The 18,731-nt window shown below is 37.0% G+C and overlaps 1 protein-coding gene across 11 annotated transcripts in view; it reads left to right on the top strand.

The window, feature by feature from the left end:
* Positions 1-18,731, top strand: part of Tmem131 (Transmembrane protein 131) — a 480,545-nt gene that overhangs the window by 36,112 nt on the left and 425,702 nt on the right. For 2 of the 11 annotated variants that reach the window (XM_067092913.1, XM_067092898.1), the window contains exon 2: positions 9,527-9,685. The exons of the other annotated variants lie outside the window; for them this stretch is intronic. In XM_067092913.1, coding sequence (XP_066949014.1) covers positions 9,637-9,685 — 49 coding nt within the window. In that variant the 5' untranslated portion in view covers positions 9,527-9,636. The remainder of the gene's footprint in view (positions 1-9,526; positions 9,686-18,731) is intronic. 11 annotated transcript variants of the gene reach the window in all.

Genomic DNA, 18,731 nt, shown 5'->3' with positions numbered 1-18,731 from the left:
CTGTAATGCAATTTACGTGGGAAAAAACAAAACGCCAAGCACGTGTACGATAGTTTGAGCACGTAGGAAGATCTGTTAGAACAAACAGGCTTTTAGCAACACCACCATTCATCACCATATGGGATCATGCAGAAAATAGTGGTCACCGTCTGTGCTTAGACTCATTTTCCATTCTCTCTAGTTGAGTGGCTCCCATGGAGCTGGCAGTAGTGGAAAGCCCGTACACACTAACAATGAGAGGTCCACGGAGATTCTGTGTTCTTAGTTTTTAGTGTGCGCGCGCGTGTGTGTGTGTGTGTGTGTGTGTGTGTATTTTTTCATATTGCAGGTATTTGTTTCTTTTAGTATTTCTTTGTTTCGTTTTTTGCTTGTACATTACCAGTTCTTATATAACCTTTTGTATAACATTATTGTATTCCAATGATCGTTTATATTATATATATGTATATGTATGTATGTATGTATATATATATATATATATATATATATATGTATGTATGTTTGTATTATATATATATATATATATATATATATATATATATATATATATATATATATAGAGAGAGAGAGAGAGAGAGAGAGAGAGAGAGAGAGAGAGAGAGAGAGAGAGAGAGAGAGAGAGAGATGAGATGGCTCTGTAATAGAACATTGTATTTGTGTTCGCACAGTTCTTGGTTTGACCCCGGTCTGTCGCCCACTAGTTAACCCAACCTCGTATCAACGTCAGCGAGCGTCAAGAAAAGGGCATAAGTCTAACAACTTCATCCTTCGAGACTTGCGGAGAACCGGAAGGCTCTATTTCTTCCACCGCCCTTCCTTAAAAGCCGGAAGGTTTATGAAAGAAATTACCATATATATATATATATATATATATATATATATATATATATATATATATATATATATATATATATATATACTGTATATATGTGTATATATATGCATATACATATATATATGTATGTATATATATATATATATATATATATATATATATATATATATATATATATATATATATATATTGTCATTTGATGTGAGTGGCGGAGTAGGAATCTGACAGTTAGACGATATTAGTGAATGAGGGGTATCCTTGGTTGGGGAGGGTATGGGCCAAGGAACCTTGAAGAGGGAAAAGCATATGGATAAAAAAAAGTATAATGTTGTAGAGTACAAGTATATTGCCAGTGTCCTTGAGTGCTTTCTAAAGGTTGGTATGTGCATGCACCTTTTAGGCACCACATGTGAAAGCAACAACAGGTGTGAAATGATTTTCATCCTTGCCTTGCAGAACTTTGAGCACGTGAGTCACCTTGCTATAAACGGGCACTCTGGGAGGTACCTTGATTCAATCGAAACTGACACTTAAATACATATCTATGCAAATTGCATTTTGGTGGGAGCATTTAAGGTGAATTTGTTAACATTTGGAAATGTGTTAGAATTTTGTTGGGTAAAGCCTAATGACCTGTGAGTCATCTTCGAGTTTATTGAAGAGTTGAACATTTGCTTCTATCCTTTCAGCTGTTGTTGCCTTGGAAGGGATTACAAGTCACTTTGTGACGGTTATTATTATTGTTATTATTATTATGATGATGATGATGATGACAGTGTATCTCAGACCTTCATTTAGACTGTGCTTATTTAGGAAGTCCTATCGTTGTCCTGTATTTGGAAACGGGATTAGAGTAATGTTTTTATTTTCCTAAAGTTAAAATCTCACATGTCAAGACACGGTAAGTTTTGTTTCCTTTTTTCCCACTATTTAAAGTCTCACAAGTAAATCTCTTCTATATTCAGGTTAAAATCTCACACTCCAAAAATCACATAGGACAAAAGTTTAAGATCTTTTCTGTGTTCCCAGCCAAGATCAAGATATCCTGCTTTTTCATTTTCCCTGTGTTGAAATATCTGCAGATCAACTTCAGATAAGCTGTTGACCAACAACCGTTTATTTCATCAACTTCCGATCGACGGATTCATTTGTTTATATTGCTCTGCAAAATGCATGTTGACAATGCAGTCGCCGTGTCTCGTGATATGAGGGCATTTAGGCGTTACAGCATCAGAGAGTATAATATATATATATATATATATATATATATATATATATATATATATATATGTATATGCATGTATGTGTGTGTGTTGGTGTGTGTATGTGTATAATATTGCACATGAATTATTCACTTGGTTGTCAGTTGACATGATGGGTTGAAACTAGGGTGGAAATGGGCATTGGGGTAGCAACCTCATCCCCAAAAAAGTCTAGCGAGAAACCGGAGGGTTGCACCTACGGGAGCTTCCCCAAACATAACAGACTGTAACAGTGATGGAATTGATACGGCGAAGAAGAAAATGGTGTTTATAGTGTTCCGAGAATGAAGTGTCGTTCAGATGATTCTGGGAAGACGAGGTTGTTTTGTTTCTTTTTTTCTATCGTTATCATCTTCATTATCTTCTCCTATTTCGTCTCGTTAGGTTAGCATGTTTCTTGTGACGTTTATCACTATTACTGTCATTTTGTCGTTCTGTTTCGTATTGCGATTATTGAAATTTTGTCCCAACTGTCATTGATTTTAGCACTATTTTTGTTGTTTTGCTTCCATTCTCAGACGTCTTTTATGATATCTCCTAATTATAAGCTTCTGTTAGCTAGGCGTAAGAAACGTTTGTTATTGTGTAAATTTTCAACTTCAGGGAGTCATCCATATGTCAGCAGTTAAATGGTTGAGTGGAACAGAGACTGTGGTCCTATGTTTTTTACAGACGCAAATATACATACGTTATATATATATTTATATGTATATATATATATATATATATATATATATATATATATATATATATATATATATATATATATATATATATATATAAATATATATATATATATATATATATATATATATATATATATAATGCTTAGATTTTTAGATGTTATGGCCACATGCAGAGATTGTACGATTTCATGGGAAAGTGAGAATCTAATCCTGAGGCTTTAGAGAAATATATACATATGGTACGTGTTATGTATTGAATTTTTCACGTATTTGTTTATCGAATAAAAAGTTATTGATCGATATTGTAAACAGGGGAAGGGAGTCACCTCAGAGTCAACCTATCTCAGATCAGTTCAGTTCATCAGCGGAGGAAACGTGACTCGGACGTCGAGGATTAGGGTTAGTCTCTCTCTCTCTCTCTCTCTCTCTCTCTCTCTCTCTCTCTCTCTCTCTCCCCGAGGGTTCGAATGGCAATCAGATTACGAATCTTCCCTGACAGTTGTTTTTGACTAGCGTATTATAGTATTAAGGCAAGTCTTTACTACGTTAAAGTCCTCTCCAAGATGTTCAGAAATAACGTAATGCTTTGAAATGTTCTGTGTTCTGTTTTCGTTCTTTTTAGCTGATGTGGACTATGTAACAAGTGTTCGGAAAGGAACATTTAAGTAAAATCTGAGATTTCCGCTGTCGTAATGTTTCTTTTGCTGTTTTTCTTTATTCAGTCGTAAAAGAATATTACGAGTACCGTAAGATTTTAAGATTTTAGATATTCTGTCTATTAGTATAATTGCGTTTTATATTCGATTTTATATGACTTTGGCCGTATAAATACATACACACATTTTATATATACATATATGTGTATATATGTAATATATAAATATATGTATATATATATATATATATATATATATATATATATATATATATATATATATATATATATATATATATATATATATTGAACTTCATTAATTGCACATGGGTTATCGATTGGGTACCTTAAAATTTCTCTCCTCCTACCATTACAGTTTAACCTGTCAGGTAATAATACGTTCTGTAGCTTGAACTTGGACATGAACGGAAGCGTATGTCACGGAAATAGCATTAAAGCTGCTTGAAGAGAAGGACGTCATGAAAAGTCACCGAGTCTCTCTCTCTCTCTCTCTCTTTCTTTCTCTCTCTCTCTCTCTCTCTCTCTCTCTCTCTCTCTCTCTCTCTCTCTCTCACACACACACACACACACACACACACACACACACACACACACACACACACACACACATATCGCTGCTTGGGTGGTAATTCCATAATGTTGGGGTGATCAATATTAGCTCAACCTGCGGAGGAAAATTCCGACTTCTCCAGAACTGAAGTTGCTTCGAAATATTTTATGTATTTATTTATTTTGTTTATTTCGTTGTGACTCGCTTGCTTATATGCCCCTTTTTTGCAATTTATATTTGTCAGTCTTGAAGGCGCTGGGCACGTTATATAATATATTTTGTATGTCATTTATGAAGTGGCAGGTTTTATTTTCTTGAAAAATGTGACCTGGCTGCATGTTGTTTCATTGATTCAAGTATTTATTAGTATTCAAATGGTTTTTTAACTGTTCCATGTTATTTATAACTCGAATTATAATGATATTACTCAATCCCCAGTCGTGGACATAGAAATTTCAGTCTTGATTTTTTCAAGGATTTTTTATTTTAATTTTAATCGGGGAGAAGTGCTCCAAGCTTCTAATTAGAAAATGACTGCAGGCCACTTTGCTAAGGAGGCCACGCTGGACATAACGAGTCTTTTTAAGTGCGTCCGTTTGTGTGTCTGTGTGTGTGTGCACGCGCGCAGTACTTGCTAAATTACTAAAAGATGAAATGATCGAAGATCCTTAGCAGTTTTCAAGGATATCCTCTTGATACGTATATCTCTATCGCCGTGGGTATTAAGTCTGTGTGTATGTGTGTGTGTGCATGCGTGCGTGTGCACACACTCGTTCTCCCTTGAGTGTAACATAGCTGTTCTTATAAGATGTAATCTGATGAAATACGGTACTTTGCGGTGTAAGGCTCTCCTATTTCGTCTCTCTGGAATTGAATATATTAGTGTTTGCGCCTGCGTATGTGTGTGCGTGCGCGTTTGTATGTTTGACTGTAGGTGTACTCGCGCGCTAGCATGTTGTAAGGAAAAGTTAACATTGAAAGTGATGTAACGCCATATCCTTTGCGGTGTAAAGAATAATCTATTTTATACACTTTGTAACTATTTATTATTATGTGCATGCGAGTTGGTTAGCGCGCGCGCGCGCATGCGTATGGCACAGTAGTGTTGCTAAAAATGAAATGAGACCTTAAAGGATGTCGCAATTGAGAAAGTCGCGTCACGTGATCGTAACTTTCATTTGGTAAGAGTACTCTGTGGGTTACGTTGACGCAACTTTCTCGACTTGTGGTAACTCATTCTCTCAGCGGGAGGATAAGTGTCATTTATTTTTAGATGTACAGTTTACTGGTCTTTGATGAAAAGCCACCCCGAAATCCCCGTAATGACAGCGCTAGGTCATTTAGGCGTGTTGGGAAAAATATGGTAAAATTTAGGAGTTTTAAAGTAATTTGTTGATTAACTGATAGAAGTTGCGGCAATGATGTGCAACCCTAACATTATATTATTATTATTATTATTATTATTATTATTATTATTATTATTATTATTATTATTATTATTACCCGTAGAGGGGCAGTGCCGTCAGTGCACCTCAACCGGTTCACTGTAGGCATTAATTAAGGTTCTTCGCAGCGTGCCTTCGGCCCCTAGCTGCAACCCCTTTCCTTTCCCTCCTTTTACTGTACCTACTTTCATATTCTCTTTCTTCATCTTACTTTCCACCCTCTCCTAACAAATGATTCATAGTGCAACTGCCAGGTTTTCCTCCAGTTACCTTTCAAACCTGTTACTGTCACTTCTATTTCAGCGCTGAATGATTTCATAGGTCCCAGTGCTTGGCCTTGGCCTAATTATTATTATTATTATTATTATTATTATTATTATTGTTGGTGGTGTTGTTTGGACATGGATTCTTTATTGTTGTTGTTATTATTATTATTATTATTATTATTATTATTATTATTATTATTATTATTAGTAAAATAGTATTAGTTGAACTGAAACGTATATTATACTCCCACTCATATGGAACATCACTGAATAAGCCATCAACTTGCTAAGGAAGTTCCCTCATTAAAATGCTTTCGTGGGAAAAAAAGAAAATATAAAAGCCATAGAAATGTAGCAATAATAAGTAAATTATAATTGAATAAAGGTGAGAAAAATGAAAACTCTACGATAAGCAAACCACCAGGGGAAAAATTAAGGCAGAAAATGAAGGTTAAGTAGCAAGGTGTTTATAAAGTGAAATAGTATTGGGGTAACCAAGGTCTAGAGACCTTGACCTTGCCGGTAACATTGAGATTTTTCATCAGTTATATGGATCTTTCAGTCAAAAGAGACGTTTTGCTTTCATTTTCCATATGGAAAATATTCCCATAGTTTTTTTAATGTCGCGTCTTATTCAGGCTTATTTGTTACGTCCATTTTTACGTTTTTTTTTCGATTTTTGCTGGCTGCAACTGGGACTGTGACTCATTTGATACTTTTTCGTCCGGCACTTCCTGTCAGTAACATTTGTCTTAGGCCTACTAGAGTCCAGGGAAGTCTCGTGTAATTATTTATTTTCCTTGATAGACCCATGGTCAGTATAGTCCTCCCTTTTTTTTTTTTTTTTATCCACCTACGATTTTTTTTCTGACTCACTTGAGAATTATGGTGAGAAAAGAGGAGAAAAGAAATACATATTATAGAAACGCCCTCTGTGGTCATAAAATTTGCTTTTAGAGGGAAATAGGTTCTGTAGGCCTAGCCGTTTTGTTGAAAATCAATCGTAGAGACTAATTTCTTGTTATATTCTTCCTGCTTTGTAATCACGTAAGATTTCCTGGTTGCAAGTAAGATCTACCTGTCAGTGACTACGGTAGTAGCGACGCCAGTTTATTACAAACGTTAAAGTAATCGTCTTTAGAAATTCAAGATCATTCGAATGCTTCAGATTTTCCTTGGAGAAACCACTAATTTTGGTTTTATTCGTTGTTTTTTTTATTTCGATACTAATTGTTCTCCTCTTTGGGAAATACGTGTAGTACTTTTACCCTTCACGTCTTACGTAACTTCTCATGTATAATATGTCCGAATGATTTGATCTTTGTTGATCTTCATATACTTACACATTAATTCAAAGGCTGGTGGCTTAATGTTTAATCGACGGTACCGGAATTACTTACGGTGTATATCGTCTTTTATATTAGACCTTCTTAATGCCATTGCAGGTCCTTGCCCAGAGGCAATTGTTGTAAGGTTTTACAGGAAATAAGAGGCTTTATTTGGGCCTCTGGACTCATACAACGAACTGAGACGCACTGTGCACGGTTCCTGTTACACTGGAGGTAAAACGCCTCCTTAGGGCCGGGCTAGGTTACACCTCCCAGCTAACCATATCCCACATATACAGTACTACAGAGTGCTTCGTCTGGAATTTTCCCTTTGGTTTTTCCCAAGTCATATAAAAATTCCGCATTTGAATGAAAGAGGGGAGTTCTCACTGTCTTTTGGGTACAGACCCATCCATTTACTTTTGGCGCCTGACCTAGGAAAGTGCTTTTGTTCGTGAAGGAATATATATAATATATATATATATATATATATATATATATATATATATATATTATATATATATATATATATATATTTTATATATATACATACATATATATATATGTGTATATATATATATATATATATATATATATATATATATCAATCCAATGCATGAAGGGACGCGTGCTTGTGAATATTATAAAATCCACGTCAGAAGGTGAGTGAAAACCGGGACTTTGAACAAGTACTTTCGTAGTTTATTCTACATTTTCAAGATCACACGGAATACAGAAGTTGACAGAGCCTTATATAGCCTACGTGGATTATATAATATATATATATATATATATAATATATATATATATATATATATATATATATATATATATATATATATATATATATATATATATATATCAACTTGTTATATCAAGGTGGCTTAGCAGCTTGGAAGATATCATCTAAAATTGGGATTGTTTGAGAAGCACCTGATTCTCGTGGTCTCAGTGTTTGGGAGACTCTTCTGTCTCACATTTCCCATGGTTCTCACTGCAGCACGGAAGCGTTCCTCTCTCTTCGTCTTAATACCCCTTTCCTTCCTCCCCTTCATCCTTCTTGTCTTGTCCCAAGGAAGTTACCTTCTTCTCTTGTCCGTTCCTCCTCTCTCGGCATTCTCTTCCTCTATCGGGAAGCGTTAATGCCATCTGGTTGGTGGCGAATAAGCAAGTCCTTTTCAGTGTTGCAGATTCTTGCATGCAAACATTTTTTTCTGTTTTGACACAGTGAGCGGCAGCTTTAATTATTGCAGAGAGAGAGAGAGAGAGAGAGAGAGAGAGAGAGAGAGAGAGAGAGAGAGAGAGAGCTCTGATTAGCCTTTTCATTCTTAAGCCTATTTTTTTTTTTTTTTTGCAGGAAACGCCCCGATCACTTTCATGCTCTTGATGGTAATCATGAAAGATAGCAATGTTTATAATATTAATCGTTAAATCGTGATGAAAATGTTTTTGGTGGCATTTTTAAACAGACAACATTCAGTCTATCTGGTATAGTATTACCCAATCGCAAATGCATAACTCTGAACAATCTTATACTGACAATCTTAAGCAAATGGCTAGGAAAACATGTAAACCTGCATTCAGCTGCACGATAATCATTACTATTTGTTACGTGTTACCTAGACTATGGAACTGTGGCCCTTTAGTATCATATAATTATGTAGTCGGTGCATGACTTAGCTTCGTACGTAAAGGGAACGTTGTGTTTATTCGTAAAAGGAAGTGGTAGCCGGTGACGAACTAGAAGGGTATAAACGTGCTAGGCATCTTGTTAGGGTGAGCAACGCCCGCCAGTGGATTCTCCTTTCTGTGTGTGTGTGTGTTTGTGTGTGTGTGTGTGTGCTCGCGCGCCCCATACAACTGTGGGAGGGCTTTGCAACCGTTATTTATTATGTTTTTATCCTCATGTTTAATTGAAGGTATCTCGACAACCTTTTGTTATTTATTTGCTTTTGCTATTTTTTAAAAATTTATCGTGAATAGACCGATGGAAGTATTTGTTTACACTTGTCTGTCACCATAATAAAACCAGCACAGAATTGACTGATCTATTTCTGTAAACTGTCGTATCAACAATTATGGTCATTGATGATGCTTTTTATTTATAGGGGTTGCGACGGGAAAAACAGAAACGGGTGATGAGTAAACTGCCTCACAAACAATCGGTAGCTTTGCACCACGGAAGATGGTAGAATGTGAATTCTTAAAGATATTATAAACAATCTTGTAGATGTAAAACGCACACCCGAATCCTTGTGAATATTATAAATGTTTGAAATTTTCAGCTTCCGACTTGGTTGAAGATCGGACCTCCCAGCTGGATCATCTGGGATTCAGACCTTCCAGGACAAGCTGACTGTCGATGATTCTTTTTCTCCACCGAATTGTGACATTATTGTAGGGCAATTTGGCAGTTACATTACATTTATCTCTGTGTATGACGCGTTTGAATACTTTGGAATATTTTTTACTTTTCAGGTAAGTGTTCATACGATTAACGACCACATGTTGAGATTCCACCAGTGAGATCACAGGGAAGCGGCGTTGTATTAGTCCTAGTGCTTCAAACATCAGTAAATATTCTGCGTATGTACTGTGTGTGTATATGGACGATACATGCCGTCGTTCGTTATACAGGTTAGTGCTCAATAATATTTCTGTGTGTTTGCTTATTCAGGACATCATGTTTGTTAAATCCAGATAAGAAATTCCCCTTGTAATGTTCACTTTACGAATGTATATTCGTAACTTTGATAAAGAATAAATGCAACACCTTAGATGTTTAAGAACGTGTAAAGCCCCTTTAAAACTGGAGAAAAAATGCATAAAACGTCTAGTGTTCTGTGGAATTTAACTCGAGTGTGCGAAGCTGTATTGTTACGAACATTCCAATATCCATCTGCTGAAGTATCCTGTTGACTTTTGATGACCATTTTAAATGGGGTAGAACTGAGCCGTCAACTCAGAGAGAGAGAGAGAGAGAGAGAGAGAGAGAGAGAGAGAGAGAGAGAGAGAGATGCTAAGTTATAGTTATAATAGTAGTTGGCAGGGAGAATAGTGAAAACGGAGTTCCCAGTAGCATTTGAAAGAATAAGACTAGCCAGAGAGAATGGTGAAAACGGAGTTCCCAGCAGCATTTGAAAGAATAAGGCCACTCAGACCCGAATGAAGTGGAATAAGAAAGGTAAAGGGAAAAGGTCGGGGGGACCTACCCTCCGAGAAAGCAGTAGAGTGAAGCTTTTGTTGCTTGCTTAGAGTTATGTACGATTTGATTTTTAATTGCCGTATTAGGCTGACACTGGTAAGTTAGTAAACATAAACGATTTCATTGAAGTCTTTCGGCGCTCCGTGGCATACGGAAATTGCTGTTGATTTGAGCTTGAGTAAAAATTACTTACGCTTCTCTTTTAGGATTTCTGGTACATTAGAGATATGCAAGAGAAGGTCACGGAAATCAAGTTGCTTCTTTAGAAACTGGACCATTTAACGAACGTCCTGTTTGTAACCAAGAAAAAACGTGCAAATGAATGGCAATTGCAACACGGGAGAGGGATTCCAGTGAACTCGCTGTACTGCTTGTCTTTCACAACAGGCAAAATTGATCGTACCTTGCAACATTCCGAGGTATTTGGCAGATATCATTCGGTGTTGAAGACCAAACGTATAGCGTTGTTTGGATTTATTTGGCACAGTTCTGGCCATGTGATTCTCTCTCTCTCTCTCTCTCTCTCTCTCTCTCTCTCTCTCTCTCTCTCTCTCTCTCTCAGGGTATCTTATGCTTATAATATTCCATGCTGGAACACGTGCACATAAAATCTGTCATCAAATAATCCTTTGGGGTTTGGTTTTAGAGTAAAACTACTCCATTTTAGATTGGAACTATGATTGTACAAATAAATTCGTCTTACCATCATCCTGTTAGATTGGTACTCACCACAAATCCAGATGGCTGAACTCCTTCGATCTAAAGCATACGCTGGACTAAGCCAGGAGAGTCCTTTGTGAAGCCATTCGAATTTTGTTCGAGTCGAGCCCTGACGAGAGCTTCGTCAGTAATATTGAATTTTAGCTTAATTTCACTGTTAAGTACGATTTTGAATGATTTTATCATGGTTGTACTTTTATCTTATCCAATATATATGTTGCTTTTTTTTTTATCTTACGTTTCAGTCCCAAATTTGTAGATGTTTTGTGCACTTTCAATCTTCTCAGTCGTTCGACTAAGTATATCCGTCCGTGCTGTATCATGTCTCCTGGTGTTAGTTATTTTTTCTGTCCGTTATATTTTTAGATGAAGTTGGTTGCCGGATTGCACAAGGCGATTGCAGATATCGTTACGATCATATGTAAATAATTTTCATTAATAATAATAATCTGAAAATCACTTTATATATAGCAGCTGGTTGAAGTGAGGAGGAATTTTTAGTCTCATTCTTCATGAGAGAAGCAAAACTGCACATGTTTCGTCTAGAGTTTGTCTTTTAAATTTACATCAGGAATTTTTGGGGTGAATCAGTTTTTGTTGGCGGCAACGGATTTTTGCTATTTTTTTTTAAGGAAAATGTACCATTTTGTCTCGTTTCACAGTAATTGAAGGGGAGAGAGAGAGAGAGAGAGAGAGAGAGAGAGAGAGAGAGAGAGAGAGAGAGAGAGAGAGAGAGAGAGAGAGAGAACGTCCATAATTTTTAATACGGTTTGTGCGTGGTAAGTCTAGCTACATTCATGAAAATCGTGTATCGCTTAAATTGGTGTATTCAGGATCCACGGACTCTGCATTCTATTTCAGCGTTTGCTGCTAAATGAGCATAAGAAATGTCCTCATTAATGAGTTTTATAAATTTGTCATGTTTAGTTTATGTGGCATAATGAGATGCAACACTTTTCTTTTTGAGACGTGATTCGAGTGGAAAGTGGTAGCCATATCCCCGAATAGGATATGTGGAGGTGACAGAGTAAAAATGCTTATGAAAGGTCTTTTGAAAACTGTTTATTTGGATAACTTATAACCACTTCGGCGGTTGACGTTAAATAAAAAAAATGATATAAACGAATGATTTGAACAACTTCATATCGATAACTTACTACAGCTCATTCCTTTTCTGAATCATATTTCCTTGGTCATATAGTCGTCTTTCTATTTAGAAACGGATGTTCAATTCAGTCGCTAAGGGTAAATGTATTCCGAGGTTCTCATAACTTTCGTTCGCGCCTCACTTCCCCTTTTTCGAGTAGGTACAGGTATCAAGTTTTCCTTATTGACGATCTTAACATAAAGGCAATCTTACATGATTTGTAGCATTCTTGCCTATCAGATGACAGGACCCATGTTCGACTCCTGTGCCAGGGCCGGTTGTATTTTTAAAATCCATTGTGCCTCTGTTGATGTAATCACTGAATTATTTACCTGGTATTAGACGACTGTGGCGATCGTTGAAAAGGGCATGAGTCTAGCAACCTCATCCCGAAAAACTGTCAGAGAACGGGAAGGGTTACGCAAAAAATGAGTCTGTTTACAGATAATCCGTTTGATATTTGGTTAGGTGCTGGTGTCTGTATCATGTATAATATTACTATTATAAATATTAATGTTATTAGTTTAGGTGTTACAGTTTTTTCTCGGTGCTATAATAAACATTTTTATTATTAGTTCAGTTGTTACAGCTTTTCATCTTTCTCATCAGTTTTGTAATAGTTTTTTTCTGAATGTTTGTTTTTGTATAGCCATGAGCTGAAATCCATAATAGAATTAAGATGTTTATACTGTTTCCCCTTCTGTTAATGAGGGCTTGCTGCTTGCATAATCATTTTGGGGCTGTTGAGTAAACGGCTCGACTCGATTTGATAAACGGATATCTCATTCTTGATAGTGTAATCTTCAGTCACAGGTATTGTGATGCGGTTGCTTGACTGCTTTAATGGAATGCAGTAGATTTGTCACAAGAGAGGGTATTACCAAATACCAGCAGTTTTATTTTCAAGTGTCATTTTCATCTTTATGTGCTTTATTTTTCCGCGCTCTCTTAGAAAAGAAATTGGTTTGTAGAATTGTCAATACAAGTTAATGTTTTCTCCGACATCGAGTCCACCCAGTGCTGAATGAGTTGCTGATAGAGTAGGGCGTAGCTCTCTGGTACTGGTTTTGCTGTCATATTCTGTAGGACCTTTCAAGGCGCTAGAAATCTTGTTTGAGTTGCCGATTGTCTCATCAGCACGGACATTGCATTTAGGATTCCTATGGGCTTTCAGGATTCCCATAGCTGCCACCTTGACCTTTGACGTTTGCGATACCGGATATCGAAAAGGTGACCGAATAATTCTTGACAAATACCTTCCGTCTTAGGTGTTGTGCGATCAGTGCCTCGGTGTTGATGGGCATTGGTTTGGAAGAGGGGTAGTTGTAGTTGCACCATGAGCATTGATGATCAGTGGAGCCACTTATTCATTTGCGGTTGTTTGGTGAAACGAGGCACCTTCAGGTTTATGCGTAGTTTCAGAGACTTGGGTTTTCGTGCTGTTTAGTTTTCATCAAGCCCTCCAGAAGAGACTTCGGCGCGTGCTGCTTAATATGAAAAGAGAGAAATTAATGAGAGGAAGGATTCACGAGACGCCTGTTTGCTGTTGCACTTCAACATTTCCTGCAAAAAAAAAATTCATTTTCGTTAATGCAAACGAGCTTCAGCTTTGGCTGTTGGAAACAGAAAGAAATTGCTTGTTTGTTAATACACTCCATCGTATGCTTCAAAGAGAGAGAGAGAGAGAGAGAGAGAGAGAGAGAGAGAGAGAGAGAGAGGTGAAATGAATTAATGAAATCGTCATATTTACACCATGTTCCAGGACATTCTCTCTCTCTCTCTCTCTCTCTCTCTCTCTCTCTCTCTCTCTCTCTCTCTCTCTCTCTCTCGTCGTAACACTTCATGGTGCGTAGTTTTTTTATATATTTTTAATTTAAAGGCTAATGGGAGGGGCATTTTAGTGCCCAGCTCTTGTGCAGGCCCAAAGGTAACACACAGAAAAGAAATAAACTTATTTCTGATTTAATCGAAAGATGGAAAGGTTATATGAAATTCGATGCATGGAGGTCAGCTTATGTATCAACGGTATCTGGTGTTCCATAGTGGTCACCCGTCCAAGACGATAGAAGGATAGCTCTGTAGAGACGGCTAAAGAAAGTTTCTGTGATCATCGCGAAATAGATACAGTAACAGAATCAATTCAGATGTGATGCCGGGCGGCATTTGCTCGAGATATAACCAAGTAGGGAACCTTTCCCTGAAAAAATCGGGACGCCATATCCTAAAAACTAACCATAGAATTTTCTTAAAAATAATCTCATTATGTTTCCCACATTCAGATTACTTCGACGAAGTAATCTAGGGCATGGTAAAAAAATTGAGGCTGGTGCAATACTAGTATACATCTCAGAAATTTGCGGCCGGCGACATAATCAGATCAGTCAGTGAATAGATTTCGAGAACTCTTTTGAAGTTTTGACACGTTGGAAAATAATAGATTCCTCTTGTGAATTAGTAAACAACATCATATCTCTGATTTGACTTACGATATACCTACAAATTAAGACCTAAGACTATGTGGTAAAGTAACCTTTGTGGATTTAACTTACGGTATAGAGATACTTGTTATAAGTCCTTATAAAATAGTATTGTTTGTAATTATAACTGATGGAGTACTGGAGAAATGGTGGTTTAAGTAGAAGAGGAGATTGCGAGATAATATTTTGAGATCATTATTAAAACTGAAAAGCACGATGTTCGGGGAATGTATTGCTGGAATGAATTACGGGAAATTAACGAGTAAGAAATGCTCGTTTTGGAGAGTATGAGAATGAAAGGTAATGGCGTGTAATTGATATGATAGTGGAAAGTGACCGTGTATTAGAAAAATAAGAACTGGAAGGGAAAAGTCATACAAGGAAAGAAGATAGAGTGGAAGAGTTACAAGACGAAAAGTCCCGCACGTTTTCTCGTACACTTAAATAGATAGCAGCCCTGACACGAGACCCTGTTTCATAATTATGTATCCTTTTATCATGTACCATCTGTATCATTAAAAATGTGTTAATTGTATCGTTATAGTTGTACCAGTTGTATGATAATGAGTGTATGAAGTATATCGTCATGGAGGGCGAATGGCAAGAGACTGAAAACAGCTCCGACGAGACGACATTACGTAAGCATGGATGATGATCAGGTAACACCTGTGTCATCAAGACAGGTTTCCTTACACATTAGGCAAGCATTCCTTTTAATCATTTTGCTCCTGAGTGGCGCAGAAGCATTTAGTTTCACAGAGGCTGGACTCGATTGCTCCCTTGGCTTCTGTGGCCTCATTGTGGCACATCTCGCCTCACATCAGGCTCTGAGGTGTGTTGGGTGCCATCTTCCTAAATCTTCACTTTGAGAGTAAGGGTGTCTAACCCTTATGCCCAGATATTCTCAATAACAATTTACCTTTATTGAACTGAATTATTATTATTATTGTTATTATTATTATTATTATTATTATTATTATTATTATTATTATTATTATTATTATTATTATTATTCGAAATGTGAATACATGATTTGGAAGAAGCCCTTGCAAGTGAACCTGTCCTACTCCCCAGATATTGTACAATATTTAAATTTATTTGCTTTCTCTCTCTCTCTCTCTCTCTCTCTCTCTCTCTCTCTCTCTCTCTCTCTCTCTCTCTCTCTACGAATGAAAAGTAGTCCGAAGGTGAAGGATAAATTCATAATGAAATAATAAATATTTGCATATATTAGTTTTGTGTATTTGTTAAGTTCGGCATATTTGTTGTTTTGTTTGTTTACTTGTTTACAAATGACAGTTTCTAGTATCAGAAACAAACGCCAAGCATTGTATAAGGAGCAGATTAAATACCTGATAAAATACTTTGATCAAATGGAATATGAAAATTCATACTTTTAGTCAGTTGTTAGACGTAAATATTTTTGAATCACAAGATACTTAATATTTTAGGGTATAATATTGACAAACAAATAAATTTAGGATATTTGACGTTGGGTTTTAAGGAAATGTCAAAATGACATTTAGAGAAATGTACATAATTGTAAAATTAGTTTTCACTTAGTATTTAAAGACAATTCATATTGCAACATATAAAGGCAAAAAGATTGGGAGCCATATAGATTGACAGTGGCACTCAGCAAAGCTGCGAAGTGGCAATTGATGAAAAGGAAAATAGAGGATTTCGACTGGAATTCCGCGTGTTACCGGACCACCACGGATTCAGTTGCAGTGCCGCAGTGACAACTCGTTTTTCATAACACCAAATAATTGTGCTTATGCTACTTGACGTTGCATTTGTTTTGATGACAGTCTCATCGCCAGGGAAGTGGCCCCACGCGTTCCATTGTCGGCTGTTTGTCCATTGTGAAGCTAAATTGGATAGATTACAGTACTTCTCCGCTATTTGCTCGCGCCCTGCCTTTGTCGTGATATCCATTGTGTATATGCGCGTCGTTTTCTTGCGTCTTTGTTTTTCTTTTCTCTTTTGGCCTCTCAGTTATGTAAACCTAAACAGACAAAGGTATGGAGGCGCCTAAAGCTACGACAGACGATTATAGAAGCAATACACCCCAACTATGTTCTTAATATTTGCAGCGTAGGGCAACAATCAAGGTGATCATCCCCATTTTTGACAGCTAAAGCCATTGGGACGAGCAGCATGGTGTATTTTTCTAGCCTACGCACGAAGAACAGAAAAAAGGAAGACTTTGAAGGAAATTCATTACCTTAAATCAAAGTACTTCATGACTTTTGATAGCTGAATAATCGCTCTCTCTCTCTCTCTCTCTCTCTCTCTCTCAAATAAACCTGCTGAACGCGAAGGTTGATGTTTTGCTCTCATCATCAACTCCATCGATTTGTGTTGATGCATAAGGCCTGTTTGATATTAAGCCCCTTCGTCTGTTGTCATTGCTTGGGTTATGAATTGCGTGGGCAAGCACTCTTGCGTGGATTAGAAGCAGTAATGGACAGTCTATCAGCGAGAGGTGTGGGAAGATACACTCTCTCTCTCTCTCTCTCTCTCTCTCTCTCTCTCTCTCTCTCTCTCTCTCTCTACACACATTTACTGCTATTAGTATTGAGCCCACTTTCTTTTCTTGTAAGCTAAAAGGCTATGAACTTGCCCATCAACCCATAACATTCCTTAGTCATGAAAGAAGAGAGGTAGTATTGATTTATATAAAAAATTATACTTGTATGTATGTAGCCTATGTATGTGTGTATGTATGTACTCGCAGGTTTAGGCGTTTCACCATTATTAACATAAAAAATACGTTAACGTTTGTATTACTGTATTATTATTATTCTAGTTGCACCTTTAAGTCCAGGGAAAGGAGCCTAAAACGTAGAAAGAAATACACGTGTAAAAATAAACTACTCGGCAGAAGTAAAGAAAATCAATGAGATAAAGAATTTAAACTTTCAAATGAGCTTCAAGTGAACCTATTTTTACATATTGGTTATTTTTATTATTATTCAGAAGATGAAACCTATTCATATGGAACAAGCCCACAGGGCCATTTGCTTGAAATTCAGGCTCCCAAAGAATATGGTGTTCATTAGGAAGAAGTGAGGGGAGGTAAAGGGAAATACAGAAAGACAACAACCTTTTGTCCGAGGTGTGTGCTATATGCTTTCCTCAGGTCCGATTCTTAGTTGCTTTACTGTATATACTTAGCCCTAGGCCAGTTAATTACCCTTTGAAATTTCCAAGTTAGACTGCTTTACCATATATGAGTTCTTAGTGTTCATCTTCTGTTTCTTAATGTTTGGTCCTTTCACTGTCATGTGGCATATTCTGGCCTTCCGATTAAAACAGATTTACCATTCTTTCTTTACCTTTTATTTTTTGCTGTGGTTATTCAGGTGAAATCCGGTTTCATTATCTGCTTGTGTTGGCATGTTCACGAAGATTAGGTAGTGCAAGTTTACATGGCAGCTGGGAAAGGATATTGTGGCTAATAAAGTCGTTTTAAGAGAAGTTGAAGGTCCTGGGAACTTGTTCGCAAGTTATCACACCATAGTTTATTCTCAAGTAATCACTGTAGGAAAGTCTGTTTTCAAACCTTCGCACTAAGAACATTTTTCCTCAGGCTGTCACTCTACAGTCAGCTCTGAAGCTATCAGGATGGATGGATTTGGTTCTTCCTCATTGTATTAGTAAGTCCAGTATAGGCTGTTGCTTTTCTTTGAAAATAATTCTGACAAGCCTCAATTTCATGGACCTACTTGTTACTCCTAGAGACGGGCCTGAGGTTCATGGTGTACTGGCGTTTCATTATTACTTTAAATGTCCCGAATCCCCAGATCAATAGTCATTTAAGTTTGCACATTTTTACTGGTATTAAAAGCAAATGTTAGGAGACCCAAAGGGCTTTGCCTGGGGCGGGTCGGGATTATTGGGTAGGAAGACTAGGGATAGAATGGAGAACTTGCGTGAGTCGGTAGGAAGTTAACGGAGCGGTCTGCCAGTTTCCGTGTTTTGGTTTTGAGGTCCTCCCTCAGGGGACTCCTCAGATACATTCTGTGCCACAAGACGGCTGTAAAAAGTTTACTGCAGAATAGTTAGCAGAATTGTATTGATGGTTCATCCCACTTCTTTTAACTGCAAGAGCAAAAATGCTCGAGTGAC

Source organism: Macrobrachium rosenbergii, chromosome 49 (assembly GCF_040412425.1).
Source record: "Macrobrachium rosenbergii isolate ZJJX-2024 chromosome 49, ASM4041242v1, whole genome shotgun sequence".
NCBI classification, from domain to species: Eukaryota; Metazoa; Arthropoda; class Malacostraca; order Decapoda; family Palaemonidae; genus Macrobrachium; species Macrobrachium rosenbergii.
The sequence above is the reverse complement of the archived record's forward strand: the minus strand, read 5'-3'. Positions and strand labels throughout refer to the sequence as shown.